Source organism: Phocoena sinus, chromosome 2 (genome assembly GCF_008692025.1).
Source record: "Phocoena sinus isolate mPhoSin1 chromosome 2, mPhoSin1.pri, whole genome shotgun sequence".
Taxonomy (NCBI): Eukaryota; Metazoa; Chordata; class Mammalia; order Artiodactyla; family Phocoenidae; genus Phocoena; species Phocoena sinus.
Window position 1 is genome coordinate 59,996,245 of NC_045764.1, and position 18,904 is coordinate 60,015,148.

The window sequence follows — 18,904 nt, forward strand, 5'->3', positions numbered from 1 at the left end:
GCACTAATGAAGTTCTTCCCCTTGTAGAGCACAGGCTCACGTAAAAGGAAGCATAATTTGCTAGGCCTTGGAAAGCAGCAAGAGCTCCCGGAGCAGAGGGTGTACACTCAGTGCCAGGCACCCGGAGAGCTTCTCGTACCAGTTAATTCCAGGTAGGAAAGAACTCAAGATTCTTTGTGGCCTGCGTTGAAAGAAGCCAGTTCTCAGGCATGTAGGAAGCCAAAGGCCCTACTCAAATGTCAGTGGCCCATCACCTCTGGACAACCCAGAATCAAAAGGGAAGAGTGGTCTTCCTGAGGGCCCACTAACGGAATTCCTAGGAATGGATCCCATGCTGTGCAAGGTGATGGAGGGGAAATAGGATCTGTCTCCAGCTATACCCAAGGACAAAGTGATCCCATTGATGACTGTGTTCCACCTCACTTGGAGTCAGGCTTGGGCAGCCCTGAACTGGTCCCACCGTCCAAGCTTGTATCTTTTCAGGGGCCCCGGTTGGCCACTCACCAGCAGAGCAGTAGACAGCAACCCAAGCCTAGTGTGCTCCATCCCTGGAACAGCTCCAGCTGTCTGTCTTTGTCTTTGGTTCTCTTCCTCCAGAAGCCAGCGTGTTGTGCTCACAACGAGGAAGGCTAGCTCCCCGGCTCCTCTGCAGCAAGCAGAGCCCGTGTCCCTGGGGGTCGTCTCTCAGTTTTGTTGCTGACCCTTCCTCCTAGGCCCAGGCAACAGAGAGCTCTGAGGCCTACATGAATATGGGTGTTGCCTCCTCAGCAACATAAAACTTGAGTATGGCAATCAGTTTTCTGGAATATCCCTTAAATACCATGTCTGAAAAGTCCAGAGTGCTTGCTAGTGGAGAGAAGCAGAAACACTGGGCTGGAGACAGTGCCCACTGTCCGGGGTTTAGAGCTCATGTTTGCACTTTCACTCATTCTACTCCAATAACGTGCCAGCTGTCACTGCCACCGCCCACTGCCGACTCGTCCTGCCTGAGCCCGGTGGCCTCCACTCTCGGCTCCTGAACTGTCTCTGCACATTGGCTTGTCTGCCTTTGTGAGGACACTGTGTGTGACCGTGTACCTTTAGGAACAGGCAAACGATGTGGATTCTGTAGCAGATGATATTGTACAAGGCCCTGCCTTGCTCATATTGTCTGCAGAGCTCTCAGGTGGCCACTCAGAGGCTCAGCCACAGCCTGCTAACCAAACCTCTCAAACGTGTAATAGTACAAACCCGGGAAGTCTATATGGTGACTGGTCACCAGGGGGCGATCTCACACAGCAAACCCGCAGCCCTCTGAGCTCCGGGGGAAAGCTGAAGGCCTTCTCGTTCCCTTCCACGCCTAGTTTTCTCAGTTTAGGGAGGGAACGAATCGAAACATAGTCCAGGTCAGCAGGGAGGACCATTCAAGAGGGCATGCATCCTGGGATTTAAGATGTAACCATGTCTGCAACCAAACTCCCCCTCCCCCGCAGCACGTCAGTGTGGGAGAGCTGCTGAAAGGACAAGCGCTCGTCTGGTTTTTAGTGTATATGAAAATGAATTTATTTACACAGTAACATGATGCCACAGAGAACACAGCAAAGTACCACAGCAAACCAAAGGGCGGCGCCACCTGGTGACAGAGGGGACCTTTCATTGGTAGGTTTATACAACTCCAAAACATGTTAAGTAGAGGTGAAGCTCCAGGAAAGAGCAAAAGAAAAAAGATTTTCAAAAAGAGAGCATGGGCAGAGCCATGGGGAATGAAAGAGAGAGTGGAATGAGGGCTGCCATGATTCAAATCACTGAGAAGGACAACATCTGGCTTCTGCCCTCATCTCACGCCAAAATGCCCGGCATATCATCAACAGAAAAATCCCATCCCAGTGTGTTCACACATCTGCTAAGGGAAGGGATAACCAAGTAGTATTTGGAGCAAGTTTCCTGAAGCAGTGTGGTTTATCTTTCAAAAACGCTACCCTGAAGCCATAGGACTGGTTCAACATTCAAGTTATCATGAGTGCGGACACACACATACTTTCCACACACTACACGGGCAAAGTGGATTTTCCATAATATATTTGTAGCAAAATATATGACTCTGTACTTCTGCTAGGTTAGAAAACGTCCGACCTCTTTGGATTCCCTGAAACTTTCTGGATTAAAAAAAAAAACAACAACAAACATGGAAGCAAATGGATGGGTAAAGGTGAGAAGCTGGAATAAACGCGGAGGCTCTCTGGAGTGGGAAACATGCGATGGGATGTCTGGATGCAAGCCCCTGCCGCCAGCCCAGGTGGGGAAAGCTTCCAGCAGTGGCTGACGCAAAAACCTACTCTAATTTCAAACAGCTGCAGAGAGGGGGGTGTTTAACAGCTGTATAGCACCTTGTACATTATGGGCACTTATAAATATTAAATGGTGGTGATGGTGAGTGATAAACACCTCAGTAGGAAGGTTTATAAAAAAATATTATAATTTGTTAAGAAATTTCCCAAGAGTTCTTTAAACAAACCTATGGAAACTACCATATCTCTTTTAAAAAATTCCTCAGCTCTCAGTATTACGTGGATATGATGTCCCCAAACTGAAGTTTGGGCAGTAGTCACAACCATGTCAACGAGAGAGGAAACAGTTCCTTCTCCTTAAATACTGGGGAACTTTATAATCTGTGCAAGGTTTTCTTCTTCTTCATCATCGTCATCATCATCACCTTTTTTTCCCTAATACACAAAATGGACTTGTTTTAAAAAAATAGGTGCTTATTTGAGGATGAATTATTTTATCAGCTGAATACCTGGATGTGGAATGTATGTGAATTCTCCTCCCATGGCATCTGTCATAACTCAACCTCATCATCTAAGAAGCATCGGGACAAAAAGGCTTGATTTCTTTGGCATAATCTCTACCTAGGATCTTGCACTGCACCTCTTGTGGCTTCCCTTATGGCATCATTTTTGGTCCAACGGAATCCCCACTTTCAGCGCTGCCATCAGCGTGGACAGCTGGGCTGCAGTGCCCACTTCAGCAAGGGCGGCACTTGGATTCGTCTCAGCACAGCACTTAGGGCCTTTGAGAATATGAGCTTCAATGAGGTAAAACTAATAACCCGGTTTCGTGGGCAGCCATCCTGTTTACACATTAGGCTGAACCAGAATCTTTAATCCTTATCAACTAGTGAGGGGAATAAAAAACATGTCAGAGTTAACCCAGGGAGTCAAGTTCCTCCCCCCCACCCCAAAGTATGCATACTTCATTTATACATCTAGAATCATTTGGAATATAGTGCAGAATAATAAGTCCATCCCAATTTCTGGAACTAGCCTGTATTTTTTCAGATCACTGCTGGTAACATCTAGGGAAAAATCCTAGTTTCAGGTTATCAGCAAAACCAAGTCAGGTTACTTCCCAGCACCAAAGTATTCTTAATTCAAATTTGGGAAGCTGAGTGCAATCCTTCTACGTCCTACCGTTTAGTAGGCCCCAAAGGTCTTTCATGGAAAATTTTACAATGCTGGAAACTTTAAAATACAATTTTAGGTAGTTTAACTCCCAGAAATATCATTAATATTTCTAGAGGTTCAGATCTCTTGGCTTAGAGTTTTCTAAGTTCACAAACTTATTCTGAGTTTGGAAGCACAACTGTCGCCCACGGACAATGAAAGGTTACTCAGAGTCTTGAAATCCTAACAAATAGGTTTTACTTTTAGCCCCTCAACATCAGTAGGCTAGGGAGTGTGGGTGCTTGTGCCCCCCCATATATCTCACCCGGTTTATCTTCCGAGGGCAAAACCTGAAACCCACTGCCATATTCCTGGCTTCCAATTCAGACTTAGCCTAGGGGTTGGCGGACGTCCTTCCCGATTCTTTTGTTGTTGATTCCACATGTTGCGACTGCTCTTTTCCCCATCCTGCTGTTATTCTTGACGAATTAGCTTCTGGACATCACACTAGTACACCAAAGGGGCTCTCCTCAGGCTAGCAAAAGAGCCCTCTCACAGCCCCCGTCCTTCCTGTGGAACATCTAATTCCCTTCCTTCCCAGACGAGGTTATCATGCTAACAAGGCACTCTGCTGTACATTCAGTCTTGGTCTTGGCTACTCCAGCCATTGTCCTGTTTCTCTAGTACCCAAATGTGTACGAGAGATTATTCTTGCTCATGTGGCTTAAGGAAAAGTTCCAATAGCGGCTTAATTGTTCAAATTCTCAATATAAATGGAAGAATCTATAGTATAAACTTCAATAGAAGAGAAAAAATCCAATCCGTATTGAAGACAATAACTTGACATTACTTGAGAAAACAAAGTGCTATACTAGTCACAATCCAAAACTCATATATATATATATATATAAAAATATGTATGTATGTCTGTCTGTGTCTGAGGGCAGGATTTCTTTCCAGTTGATGAATGTATTCGAAGTTCCCACTACAATTAAAATGGAAATGTAAAATATTTGTGATAATATGAGATTGACTGAATTTCACAATATTTGGAAAACTATTCGGAGGACCACCTGATGTAAATACTTCTTGCCTAGAAATAGGGTTATTTTGCCTATTCTGCTCTAACCTGTAACACCTTCTTCCCTCCCCACCTTACATTCCCTGGCCCTCACTCAGAGAGCTGTTAATCTAGCCACCTGTCTCAGGGAAGCCTGAGTCCCTTCTCTGACTAGTTGGCGTTACTCTTTTGCCCTTAACAAATCTGAATATGAAAACAGTACTAAACACATCTGATGTGAAGAGGTGCTCGGTTTGCCAGTGCTATGAGATAACGGTAGTGGAGGGTGTCCATGATTATAACACTATAGAGTTAAAATGAAGAAGACTGGGTCCAAGGCAAAACAGAAACAGAGAAAAAAAGTGTGTGTGGTGGGGGAGGGAGGATACCTAGAGAACAAATAGAGGGACCAGGAAAGATTCTTCATTAAATATGAAACCTCATTAAATAGTCAACATTCAAATTTGCATGGGCAAGGCACCACGAGAGTGACATTGAGAAAGTGTCTCAGTATGAAAACCACGGAGGGGGGCTGCTAAGGGAACGTGCTGGCTGACAGGGTCAGTGGTCTGTGCACTGCCACTTCAGTGTATAATTGGGCAGGGAGTTATGTGCACATGGGCTATGCTAAGGTGAACCGAACACCAGCCTGCTAGGCAAGGTGTGGCCATATCACAGGACACCGAGAGAGAGAGTGGACTGCTGGCCTGCAGCGGCATGCCCACCTTGTGGCCATTCCTAGGGGCAGAGACAAGACTCTTTGTGGGCCAACCAGCTCTCTTCCCTGGAAGTCCTGTACTGCTGGCCACGAGGACAGGCACATGTTCCATAGGGAGCCTCACATGTCCCATTCTCTAAAAAAAAAAAAAAAAAAAGAAAAAGAAACAAAGAAGAGCACAATAAAATACATTCTTCTCCTTTCTTGATCCTCTTTGATATAGGTGAATCACATGAAAGGTTGTTAATAATGTTAAAAGTTTAGAAATTACCAAAAGGCCACTAACGTGCTATCTAAGTAATACTGCACAATCAGGCTTGGCTTTAACAAACTCTGCACCGGTAGATGAGGGGCCCAGGGCTGTCTCACCAACCAGTGCAGAGAACGCGTCTATCAACCCTGCCACAGGTTGCTCCCCCAGAGGCCTGGCCTCTACTTCCAGCATGCATGTGCACACACACGGGTACATACGTGTACACACTCTCACACTGTCTGAGTGACTCTTGGGATTTCACGGTTGAAGTAAACAGAACAGATACTCACAGTTTGGAATAAAACACACACACACACACACACACACACACACACACACACACACACACACATACACGCACACACCTCGGTGGAAGGAACACTCGTCACTCAGCTCAAATATGTGCCAAGGGAAGAAGGGGAGGGTTTCTGGAGATATTGCTTCAGGTGAAGTTGCAACATAAACATTGTATATACAGCGAAAAAAAAATACATACCCAAATTGCACATATATCCATAGAGGAGGAGCACAGACCCCACGTGCGGTGAACAGCTCTCAGCCACCCACCTCAGCAATCCAAGTTCCCTGGGAGCTGTCCTCCAGAGCCATTTCAGAGGGTCACAAGGAGCAATGTGCCTGGGCACTGGGAGGCGGTCTCTCTAGAAAAGGCCGGCATTCTGGGGAGGAGGTCAGCAGTCCCATCAGCGGCCTTCTCCCCTTCCCCTGCCTTCTGGCCATCCTAACAGCCAGCCACGCCATGCCCTCTAAGGAGACGTCACAGCTCCACTGACAGCCGTTTCGCGCAGGGCTGTTGTCTACAGCATTTGGTAGACTAGTTAACGCGGGCTACTGACAGAAGGAAGCTGGCCAATTACTGCTCGAGGGAAAACTGTGATCTGGGCACTGGCAGCCCTGGCTGCCAACGTTGACAGCTCTGACAGTAATCAAAGAACAGTACTTTAAACTCTGTTCCCCTGATGTCCCCTAGAGAATTGCACATGCAGGAAAATCATCTCCTTGTGTCCTGCCAGCTATTTATAAGATCTGAACTGCACTCCACCCTGCTGAGGCACTGGTGACACCACCTTGGGTCAGCTCTGTAATGGGCCACAAGTGGCTGATAAACCCAAACTTCATTGGCAAGTGGGGAGAGAGTAGAGGTGAAGGAGAATCAGGCAGTGGCAGCAGAGGGGAGACGGTTAGGGCCGCCCTCCATGCAGTGCACACACTTATCGATAATAGAAATGAAAATGGGTTCATGACCCAGAGAATGGGATCTCTCCTCGTCCTTCTACTCCTCCTGGAACAAAGGATACAGTCCCCGGAACCAAAACTGGGCTGATGCTAGGGATGGCAGTTCCGCCTGGTAAGAGAGTCAGTTATTGATCCTTTAAAGGAAGAAAGTCTGTTGTGAGAGCTTAGTGGATGGTGGTAAGGACTGGTTAAATCCGTCTATTGCTAGTGAGAATAAATACACGGTGTTAAAAAGACAGGAGCTATTCAGAATTATGGAGGAACTGGACCCAGCTCACTGAGTTCAAACCAGAGGAGCTGTCCCTTCAAGGACATGTCTTCACTTTCCCTGCATTTGGGGGACAGTTAGGGCAGAAGGCATTCCCATGGAAGGCAGCTGCATGTTTGTGCGGCTGACTTTCTGTGAAATTAAGAGGGACTCAGAGTCTCACTGGATTCAGAGCTGAGGACAACCTTTCAGAGTGGACTCATCTGTTCATGGATGGGGATGGAAGGCTCGTCTCTCCCCTTTCCTTGAATTCTGTGTGAGTGCTAGGAAGGGGAAGTGTGTGAGCCACTTGAAGAAGGCGACAATGAAGTAAGAGCAGCAACTGGGACACGTTAACGGGGCTGCAGGATTTTCACGACGCAGCTGAGGGAGTCTGGAGTAGCAAAAGCCAAATACTGAGCACAAAGCCAGTCCTCCAGGCTGACGCCACCTTCCCTGTCCAGGGACTTCTCAGCAAACTTGATCATGAGCAGTGTTCGCCTGATGTCTAGCCAGTTTTGGAGCAGAGCATTCCTCTGCACTGGGCTCGGGGAGGCAGTGAAAGTCTGGAAGAGGCCTTCCCGGGGGCCCCAGAGCAGACACTGGAGGATGCCTTTGGCGCCTGAAATGAGGAGTCGCTCAGAAGGGTTGGGGTTCAAGAGGCAGCTGGCCAGCTGCTGCAGGCCCCGGGAATAGGGGGAGCGGAGTGGGATGCGAGGCAGGTCTGCTCGAGTGTATTCCTTCTCCTTCAGCTCTGGGTTCTCATCGAAGGGGTTGGGCAGGTGCAGCATCTCGTAGATGAGGATGCCTGTCTGGAACTCATCACACTTTTTATACTGGGTGGCTGTGATGATCTCTGGGGCGAGGCGGGACTGGTCCCGGAGGATCTCAGGGTCTACCAGATGGCTCTTCTGCTTGGCTTGAGAGAAGTTGCTTACTATGAGCCTCGTGGGACAAGAAGAGGTGGGGCTGGGCTCCGCAGGCCCAAGGCCCTGGGCGGGTCCCCCGGGCTGGTAATGGACAAGCAGCAGGTTCTCCAGACGCAGATCGCAGTGAGTGACGTGGTAGGGTTTGAGGTGCTCCAGGCCAGAGCACAGCTGTAAGAGCAGCAGACACACTTGCCTCTCATACACGTCAGGGCTTTTCCCATGCTGCGCTAGAGAGTCTCGCACAAAGTCGGCCACGGTGAGACAGGGAACCTCTCTGGTGATGACCACGACGTGGCTTCTCTGCTTCCTGCTAACGACTGCCTGGCTTTCTTTGCGGGATGACTCTGCTTCAGAGCCGGGCTCTGGGCTTTTTCCATCAGTTCCTCCTTTCACCTGTTCTGTGGCTTCCATTTCATCCTCTTCCTCTTCCGGGGCATCAGGGTCCTCCCAGGGAAGCAGACGTTTAGGAACTTCAGCAAGGAAGTGACCACAGTCCTGCTGGATGTTAAAATGGACAGCCAGACTCTGCCGGACAGCCAAGCTGTGATAATACTGCTGCGATTCTTTAGCTTTGCTCTTACAGATCTGTAAGAAGAAAGCAAAGAACACAATTTAAAATGCACACTTTCATAATAAGGCTTATGATGTGTAAAGAAGTATTACCTGGAAGGTGACTGGTGGGAGTCTGGAGTGGCAAAGGCAACAGTGTTGCAGTGAAGACACAGCGTTAGAGCTGAGTCATCAGAAAGGGTCTTGGCAATCCTGTGCTGAGTGACAGCAACAGTGTCTACATGCTTAACTTCACGTGCATTATCTCTAGTCCTTACACTAACTCTTCAAAGTAGGCAGAGGACCTAAGAATTAAAGAAACAAACCAAAACCAAAACAAAGCAAAACAAAAAAACCCCAGGGCCACCAGTTTGCAAACCTAAGTCTGTCTAACACCAAAGCTTCCTCTTTCCACTGTACCTTGCCCCTCATCTAGAAAACTGAACAACAAAAAGTCATTTTCCACCCACTTTCTGTGGAGGTTTACAGCCTAGACTTATACAGCAGCTCAATAAATGGCTCATAAAGTGGGCCAGAATACCTTATTATATCACCGGTCAGGAGAGTGACATACAATTGGCCAGGTAAACTGTGGGTTTTCCTAACTTTTTAACGAATGTCATTGTGATGGTCACAACTCAGGCACTCATGGTTCACTGGCAGGGTAGAGATGAAAGAGTGAGAGAATCGTTGGTCTCAACTAGTCAGAGCAAAACCAACATTTCAATGGCAGGGGTCTGAGTTTTACACTTTCTCTTAACAGCCCTCACTGAAGGCCTAATATTCAAGCAATAAGGCCTCTCAAAAAGACCTTAAGTGGTTACGGATCAAGGAAGAGTTGCTTGATCAAAAACATTAGCCAAGAGTTCTACATACTAAAACAACGATTGTATTTCTGGTCTTAAAGGGTTAGAAAAGCAAAGAGTAAATAAAATCACCCCTAAATGGATTCTCCTCATGATATGATATGAGAAGTTGACAACGGAAGGCTGAGTCTCCAACGCCAGTTCATAGATCATAATAGTCTGGTCCAGACAGATCCTCCACGACCCTGGGAAGCAGGTACGCACTTGCCACTCCTCCTCCCCAGCAGGAGCACGCTGCCACATCTCACAAACACCAAAGCCTCCCAGCAACAGGTGCTCTGTAGTGTTTACATTTGCCCGTTTATTGCAGTAACACAGAAATGCAAATTTTAAAAAGCTTTTCTAGTCATTTCTATTTAAAAAGAAAAATGTACATCTTAGGAGGACGCTGATGGGTTCTCAGTTCGGAGAAGCAGTATGCTCTGATTTCCATTCAAATAGATATTAAAAAAAAAAGGACCAAAGGCAAAGGAGTCTCAAGAGAGAGGAACATCCCTCTCTCATTTACTGTATTTATACATATTTATTACAGTTAGAGACTTGATATGAGTGATTCAGTGCCACACACACACACGCATGCGCGCGCACACACACAGAGGTCTGAAAACAAGTTTCTTCAAGTCTTCTACCACCTACCTAATAAGTCTGAGGGCACAGTAAGCATCTCTTCTTTAAGCAAACTTCTGGTCTTAAAACAGAGATATCCCCAGACTGAGTTCAAGTTCAAACATATATCTTTCGGAAAGTATTATCTTTGGAAAGCTCTCAAAGTCTCAGCACATGCAGTATTAATATATAATCCTATACACTCATTAATCACAACATGAATTCTTTCTATACTATACTGTTGGCAATATTTCATATTTATACATCACTAGGTATTCAAAAATCCTATACTAGTCATCACTTAGTTGTATGGGAGTTAGATCCAGGACATGGTACCATTAACCCCATTTCCAGTTTCAATAATTTGCTCAATATCACACTGCCTACTGGAATGAAAGTTCAAAGGTCCCAACTCCTCAGCCTTTGAAAAGTCAATCAAATACCATTGAGTCTGGCTGAATTAGACTGTGTAGTTAAACTCTCGCGGTCATCCTATAGAAAGGACACTCACCAAAGACTTGAGAGGCCTAGCATTTAGCCTCGCTACTAGCTGTGTAACCTTGGGCATTTCTCTTAATTTCTCTGGGTCCCAGTCTTTCTAATAAAGGAGACAATATAAAGAATACTGAAACGTACTTCACAGGGCAATTATGAGAATCAAATGAGATCAAGTATGTAGAGCATATCTGTAAACTACAAAGCTGTACAAATGTAACATTCATAATGACTAAAACAGTTAACAGGGCTTCCCTGGTGGCGCAGTGGTTGGGGGTCCGCCTGCCGATGCAGGGGACGTGGGTTCGTGCCCCGGTCCGGGAGGATCCCACATGCCGCGGAGCAGCTGGGCCCGTGAGCCATGGCCGCTGAGCCTGCGCGTCTGGAGCCTGTGCTCCGCAGCGGGAGAGGCCACAGCAGTGAGAGGCCCGCGTACCGCAAAAAAAAAAAAAAACCAGTTAACAACTTGTAAATGCTAAAATGATGCATTATAGAATCCTCATATTTTTTCGAACAAAGAGAGCAAGACAGAAAAATGCATCTTTGTTTTGAGTCTGAGAGCCACTAGCCCCAGCAAGGAGGCTCTCTGACCACAGGTTTCATAGAGGGCAGCTAAAGAGGGACCGTTAAAGTTTCACACCTCCATGCCAGGTTAGCCCTGACAAACAAGTCAAGACCAACAGCATGTTCTGATCTAAGATGGGCCAACCTAAGGCTAAGAGAGAGAGAACTGTTTGGCCCAACTGTAGTTTTCACTATGCCAAGTTGCACCGAAAAGAACTTGCCACCTTGTGGTTTGGCATTAGAAGCAGAGATGATACTCTGATTGTTATTTCTATTCTAATTTTATCTACACACACACACACACATTTATATAAGATATCCTAGAGCTTTGTCAGTAGACAAGTGCATGGATCCTACAACAAGAATTTATGTTTAAAAGAATTTATGAGATAAAAGTTCAAAGTGATTTACAAAGAAGAAATGATAAATAATTCAGTCATTTTGGATGCTCTGAAGGAAAATGGTCTGCTTAAATAGCCAAGCTGAGGAGGCAGCACTTCCTTATCTCTTCATCTTATAATATGTAGACAGGCTGGAGAATAATGGGTCACTCTAGTTGTAAGGGCAAAGGAGAAAGGGAGAAGACTGGAGTGTGAAAGAGGAAAACAAAATACCAGGGCTTCTGATTGGCTCATAACCATGAGAACAGTTACAACCAAAACACAGACCTATGGAGATTTCCATAATAGGATTTCTCATATGATGAGTATCTCATAAATCTTTATTATGGAGCCTGCGATGACGTTAATTTAGGTAGGAGTATTATGTTATTCTATGTACCACATAGTAGCCATTTTTCTTCAGATGATAAATTTCTAGTCCAAAAGTCATTTCAGAAAACGAGCCACTCTTTTCAGAACAAATGGACAGGGTTCTTCCAGCTGGTTGTTGTTTTTTTCCTTCTTCCCTTACCCAGTATTTTCTCTAGCAGAGATCAAAGTAACTTCTTCTTGGCCTCCCATTTTTATTTACTTTTCTTGAAAGGAATTCATACTCCTTCCTTACAAAGCGTAGCTGGCTTGAACTGAAAGATCCACTCCTCAGGAAGAATGATTGCCACAGGACTCCTAGGCTTCACAAACTTTTGAAATAGGAACAAAACTGGAGCTGGAATGGTCCCATATCTTCATGTAAGATTCCCTTTTGTAATGGGAGAAAAATCATCTCATATTTGTTTTGACTATGTATGGGAAAGCCTATTTAAAATGCTGCCAGTTTTGACAGACTGTACTGTGTACATTTTCTGAATGGGAAGAAAAGCCCTAGGAGAGCCTGAGCCACAGTGACACTAGAGGGCGCTGCAACATCAAGATCCTGGAGTCGTTTGCATGGAGACTGCAGCAAGAGAACAAAACCAGGCTGGTGAAGGTTGAATCTTGTAAAATATGCCATAGGTCCTCTTTGTGGACAAGTTCTCGGTTCTATGAAGGTGGCAATGCCTAATTCATGAAAAGGGAACACTTCGTGTGAGGAGCACAGGCACGAAGGGATGCCCATCCTGGGTACAGTGACTCTCGCCTCTCTGCCCACTCACAAGGCACACCTTCTGGAGCTACCTCTCCAGAGGAAGCCAGAAGAACATCAAAAGGGACAGTCAGCCACCTGGTAGCTCCACGCCCACCAATGTGGACAATACATTGTCACAAAAACAGAGGTTTGGGGGAAACTGAGTGCTTGTCTGAGTTAATAAAGATGAGTGAGAACAGAGAAGGGGAAGGAGAAATATTGATTCCTATCAATTGTGCATTCAAACAAGTTATCCGACAGCTCCTTAAGCTTCCTATCTGTGGAACACAGCATCCTGAAGCAATCTGGCCAGACCCCCTAAATACAGTGGGGTGGGGGACTCCTCAACCACTGTTAAATCATCTGTTGGAAAATGGGGGAAAAAATGCTTCCAGAATCGGAGCCAAATTAATCTCTCCTGAGACCTTCTTAGACCCAGGTCAAAATATACAACACTTAACACAAGCCTGATCTTAGTGGGGAAACAGAGCTGACAATGGATCCTCACACACAACCTGAGAAGTTTAACTTCAAACATTCATTTCAGTGCAGGAGCTCATTTTCTGTGTTGCTCATGGTAACTACTCTGCATATCTTTGAGGCAAATTTGCCATTATAAAGCATTTATGTTTGTTATAATAATCTCAACCTAGATAGCTAACTTTAAAAAAGTAGACTGTGGGGGGGAGCTTTGACTGTAAAGCCTTATTAAAAGCAGCTGGGAAGGAGAAGACAGCGTTATGTGTCTAATGCTACTGACCCCTTCAGAATGCCTACGATGCCTGGGACCTGTAAAGAGGGGGTACATCTTGCTGCCCTTTCAGTATTGGGGAGTGGAATAGATATTCAGTTTAAGGCAACAAAGTAGGGAGGTGGGGGGAAAAGGTGGACATTTGGCAAAACAGGATGGCTATGGAATAAATCAGTTGTTGAATGGGGAGTGGTATTATCTGTTCTTACTTACTCTACCTTCCTCCCAAAGGCTTCCTGAAATGCTGGTGTTTGAGGGGTCTGCTCTCTATCCTCTTCTCTCATTGACATACTCCCTTCAGTAAGCTCATGGCTTCAGCCATCTTGATATACTGCTGGCTTTCACATCTACATTTGCAATCCAAACTTGTCTCTGAGCTTCAGACGTATCTATACAACGGCCTACTTGATTTCTCTCCATGTATGTCCCATCCTATAGATGGATGCCTTAAACTCAACATAACCAAACCTGAACTTTTCCCCACCAAATTCCCTGTTATTCCAGTACGCCCTCTATTGGTGAATGGCTCTGTTATCTGTCCCAACAACTAGATGAGATACGAAGTTCACTCTGGATTTCTCCTCCATCTTCATTCCCTGCATCTAGTTAATTACCAACTTCTACTGATTTTGTTCCCATATAACTTTCAAATTATCCTCTTTTCTCCATCTCTATGGCTACCACTATCATTTGCTGGTCTACTACTAAAGATTTCCAACTGGTCTCCCTGCCTCTCATGTGATTCCCCTCAAATACACCTTCTACGTGGTCACCAGAGCCACCTTTCAAAAAAAAAAAAAAATTGGATAAACTTCCTCGTAGTTCCTCATTATCTTCACAGGATAAGGTCCTGGCTTGGCCTCTGTTTCTAGTCTTAGTTCTCACCCCTCTTCCACTTTTGCCACACTAAACTACATGCAGCCAGAGCCCTACTCCTACCCTCCAGGTGTTCTCTCTGACGTAGGCTCCTCTTCTCCCCTCATATGCCTGAGGGATTCCCACTTACTTTTTTCAAAGTCATCACATGCATCATGTGTGTCCAGGAGAGAAAGTGCTATATACCCTAAACCTCCTTTCTGTTTCACCTGCATCTCATGTACATGTCCCTGTTATTACAGCTATCACATTTTTCTTTTGTCTGTCTTAAGAGCAGATATTTGTATCTTTGGGTTCCAGCACAGAGCAAGGCACCTAGTGCATGCTCAGTATGTCTGCACAAATACTAAGAAAGGTGACATCTGACCTGGTGTAGCCATAAGGCTTATTTACTCAGAACAGCTAGAATATATGCATAGCTTTTATTAAACACATGGAAGCTGGCAAGGTGATGGGGAGGGGGCAATGGCTGACAAATCTGGGTAATAAACACTCATGACCTGACCACACAAATGAGTAAAATCTGAACAGTGAGGGCTGTCTGCTGAGTCCAGGCTGCCTTGGAGGCTCAGGGGTTTTGTATTGCACAAAACCACACAAAACGACACTGTTCTTCATCATTCTATTCAATTTTCTCTTTTCCCCAAAGAAAGCAATAATTACAAAATACAGGACTCTTCAAAAATATTCTACATTAGCTTTTATTTTTCTATTATGGGCCCAGTCGGCCTAGTATGCCTTCAGCTGACTTCCACTTTATCAGCAGGGATTCTCATTTCCAGCTCGCACTATGCACTTTACAGTTTCTCAGTCAACTTTAAGTGAGGTGGATATGGTAGGGAATGAATGGTAGAGGGACAGAAATGAGAAACACTGAAGATCTCACACACACACTATACCATCTGTGGTATTTTGTCACATTACCCAAAAGCACAACTCCATACAGGAAAGAGTATAGAATGAAAACTGGCAAATTCTAAATTGATATCCATTATTTGGTACAACCTCACTCTAAGAATACAGGCTGATCACTGATTGACCTCAATTCCTTGATCTGCCCAGGAGGAGTACTGCTTTACTTGCTGCTACACAGCTAAGACCTATACACACTCAATGCTGTTACAAATATATTCAAAATGGATTAAGTGTTTAATATATAAATGCTGTCTGGGCCCCAAGTACTCAGAACTCCATGCTTTAGGAATCTGCTATGAGACCTGTCAGGTAGGTCAGGATTTTTACAGCTTAAATTGCTGCAAAAATATTCACATACCCAGAAAACATTTTGGAGTCTAGAAGAGAGATTCAAGAAGGCAACTGTATAAGATTTTACTATTTTATTTGTGATTTGTACTCATCAAATCTTTTTATGCTCCCACTCAGCAGATGGATCAGAAGAAAATCACCTGTAATCACCTGTTCCTGAGCCAGTCATTTAGGCTGACAGAATGACACCCAGGATGATCACACTAGAGAAACTGAGGCACAGCACAGTTCAATAACCTGCTGAGGGCCCAGATTAGGAATTCACTTAATTTGAACCCCAATTTATAATTCCTATCTATGTCCTCTCACCTCATTAATTAAATCTATGGCTCTCTTTTCCTACTAGACAATTCATTTTGATTCTAGGTTTACATGAGTACTCCAAACTTCTCCTTTCCAAATCAATTTCCAGTTGAGACTTTAAGGCACTTCTGTATGCATTCAGCTCTGAAATAAAGTGAACGCTGACCTAGGATGGCTATGAGTCCGTAGAGCTGGCTGCCGATTAATCACTTTCTGTGGAGTTCTAACTCTGGGCGTATTTGTGTTGAATTATGATAATGAAAGTGGTTTCCTCTATAGCTTTTTCCTTGTCACTAAGCCAGTAATTAATTGCCTGATCCTATAGTCTGAACTAGTTGTAAATTCCTACCAACCATAGTTATTCCTATTAATGCTTTTTCATTTAGTGTCTTGCTTTCTCAGCATCCACCTAAATGAGATCATAGGAGACTCCAGAGTCAAAATGCAATAAAAGATGCTGGTCTCCACAGTTCACCTCTACTTTATTACAAGCTTTTAACAAGATTCTTGGCATAGCTGGAAGAAAAGAAGCTGCTCCGGTGCTGTAATAGGAAAGTGTACCTCTTCACTGAGCTTTGTGTGCTCTATCCCTGAGAACAAAGACCAGGACTACTTTAAAAAGAGGAGATACCTAGTACCACAGAGTTGGAACTACTGGAAAAATAAGTCAGAAATTTATACTTTTTGCTTATAAAAGATTTTCATCACCTTCCTCGAGGTAATTTCATCAATTTCTCATGTGGTCACACATAGCAGTGTTTGTTATAAAATGATCTCATGACAACAGTGAAAAAAGAACGTCCCACTGACACTGAGTCATAATTTTACCAACTGTCCACCCTGCTTCTAGGCAAAAGGCTGTCATTTGTCCATTCAGGGATAACACTGAGACACAGCAGGGTCAATCTATTGACTCAGGTATGATATAACAAGACAAGTTCCACGTAGGAATAAGGAGGCAGCCTGCCATAAAGCTAATGACGATATGCAAAAATAATTGTTCCTCTCTGTTCTCAGTTTCTTCCTGTGTAGAATGACGAAGGCCCGCCCTTCTAAAGTTGATGAGTGTACTTTGAAGACTACATGTTTGGTCAGTGGCTACCCAGATTCTTTGAAAGGTGGCAAAAGCAAGGTGGATTTTATTTAGAGCAGGGAAGTTAAGGGCTGGAGGCCAGCCAGCGTGTAGCCACAGAGACAGACGGTCCAATCTACCGCGTGGTGGCTCACCAAATGGTGACGAGGGGATAAAAGGAGACACGAATAACACAGAAACAGGAGTTGAACGTTAAATATTGTCTGGGAATCAATTTGGCCTTTCTTCACCAAAATACTTAAAAATACACTGTGCTCACTGCCTCCTCAGCCTCCCCGTTCCATATTCCCACTAACTCACTGCATTGGATATCCACTTCCACTAGTACCAAGATTGTATTTTTTTTGAGGTTTACCAGAGATTCAACTCCTGCCTTCTCCTCATTCTGCTCAAGCCTTCTGCAATCTTGGACTCTGATCTGTGGGCCCTTGTTCTTTGCTACATCCTCTCCGAATTTTCCTGCTTTAGGTCACTTAGCTGTGTGGGCCTTTTCCCAATCTGCAGACTCTACCACTACAATCTCATACATTCCCACAGTTTGAACTAAATCAAGTTTATGAGAGGACTAGGTAAACTTGACCTCCCTTCTGAGTACCGAACTCACATTTTTGTCTGGTTACAGGCTTTCTCTTTACTTGGCTATCTCATGGGCATGCTCCACAGAGAGCTCATCTTTCTGGCTTTTCTGATTCATATTTCAGTTAATGGCATCACCATCCTCCTGGGGTTGCTCCTCCGTGAAATCTTAGCACAGTGCCCTCATCCTACATCCAGCCACGCACCAGACATGGTCGACGGCCTGCCTCAGCTCTTTCACTGCCTGTCTCTTCTTTTCCATGGTCCTACTTCAGGATCTCTTTATTATTTACCTGGATAATTGCAATAGTATAATGACTGGCTTCCCTGCTTCCGATTCTTCCGGACTCTTCCACTGCAGTTTACTTCCAAAATCATTAATCTTATGTCATCTTTCTGTTTAAAAATCCTTAATGGCTTCCCACAAAACACAAAATAAAGCCTAACCTCTTAAGCTCATCAATCAAAGCCTCTAAATTTGGTCCCAAATCTTGCCATGGTTCAATTTTCCACTATTCTCTCCATACACTGTATTCACCCCTAAGAATCGTGTGAAAGGGACACTAGAGGCCCTTTTTTATTGGCCCTGAGGTAAGTGTTAACAATGACTTCTTTCATTCATTAATCTTTATTTATCTTTACATCTCCACACCACTGTGAACCTTTATTATACGTCTTGTTTAAAAGTTATTTATGCCTTTGTCTTTCCCACTGGAATATATGCTCTTTGAGGGCAAGGTTTTTGTCTTATTCATATGTATTTCTGTATTCTGTTAAATGTGATATAACAGAGATATCACAATGTTTTATACAGTAAATGTTTGCTGAAAGGTCAAGAAATATTTATTGAATGCCCATTATGTACACGTGGTGCGGTGGATAAGATGCTGCACTCCCAATGCAGGGGGCCTGGGTTCTAACCCTGGTCAGGGAGCTAGATCCCACATGCATGCCACAACTAAGAGTTTGCATGCCACAATTAAGGAGCCTGCTAGTCGCAACTAAGGAGCCCGCCTGCCACAACTAAGACCTGGTGTAAATAAATAAATAAATAAATAAGAAGATCAGAGAAGAAAATTCACAGAGCTGGATTCTTTAAGAAAATAGAGGTGTTTTCTAGGTACATGAGAAGAAGGGTGGTAAAATAAATAGCTACCATTTACTGAATGCTTACTGTGTGTCAAATGATGTTCTGAGCACTATATACATCTCTATGTACATACTGACTCTTGTGATTTTTCACAATGGCTTTAAGAAGAATGAAGTTTTTTCTCCATTTTACAGATAAAGACACTAGGCTTAGAAAAGGCAAGTAACTGGGCCAAGGTAGCACAGCTAATAAGCTGCTAAAGCACAAATTTAAAGCTCAGCATCAAATGATCCCAAATCTCCAATTCCTTAGCTTTTTCAATGAAAAGACATTATGACATCATTTTTAAACAAAATAAAAACTGCCTATAATCCTCACCATTCTAAATTTAGAAATTATTTGCATATTATGGTCATAGTATTTGGTATTCTGCTATATTAATGTGACATTTTACAAAACATGTTTTCCATGATTTTATAC

General features: G+C 44.3%; 1 protein-coding gene across 12 annotated transcripts in view; it reads right to left on the minus strand.

Annotated features, from left to right (window-relative positions):
- Positions 1-1,517: 1,517 nt before the first annotated feature.
- Positions 1,518-18,904, minus strand: part of PEAK1 (pseudopodium enriched atypical kinase 1) — a 302,708-nt gene continuing 285,321 nt past the window's right edge. For 11 of the 12 annotated variants that reach the window (XM_032623947.1, XM_032623954.1, XM_032623951.1 and 8 more), the window contains one exon: positions 1,518-8,468. In XM_032623947.1, coding sequence (XP_032479838.1) covers positions 7,308-8,468 — 1,161 coding nt within the window. In that variant the 3' untranslated portion in view covers positions 1,518-7,307. The remainder of the gene's footprint in view (positions 8,469-18,904) is intronic. The other variant, XR_004348631.1, reaches the window with a different exon arrangement.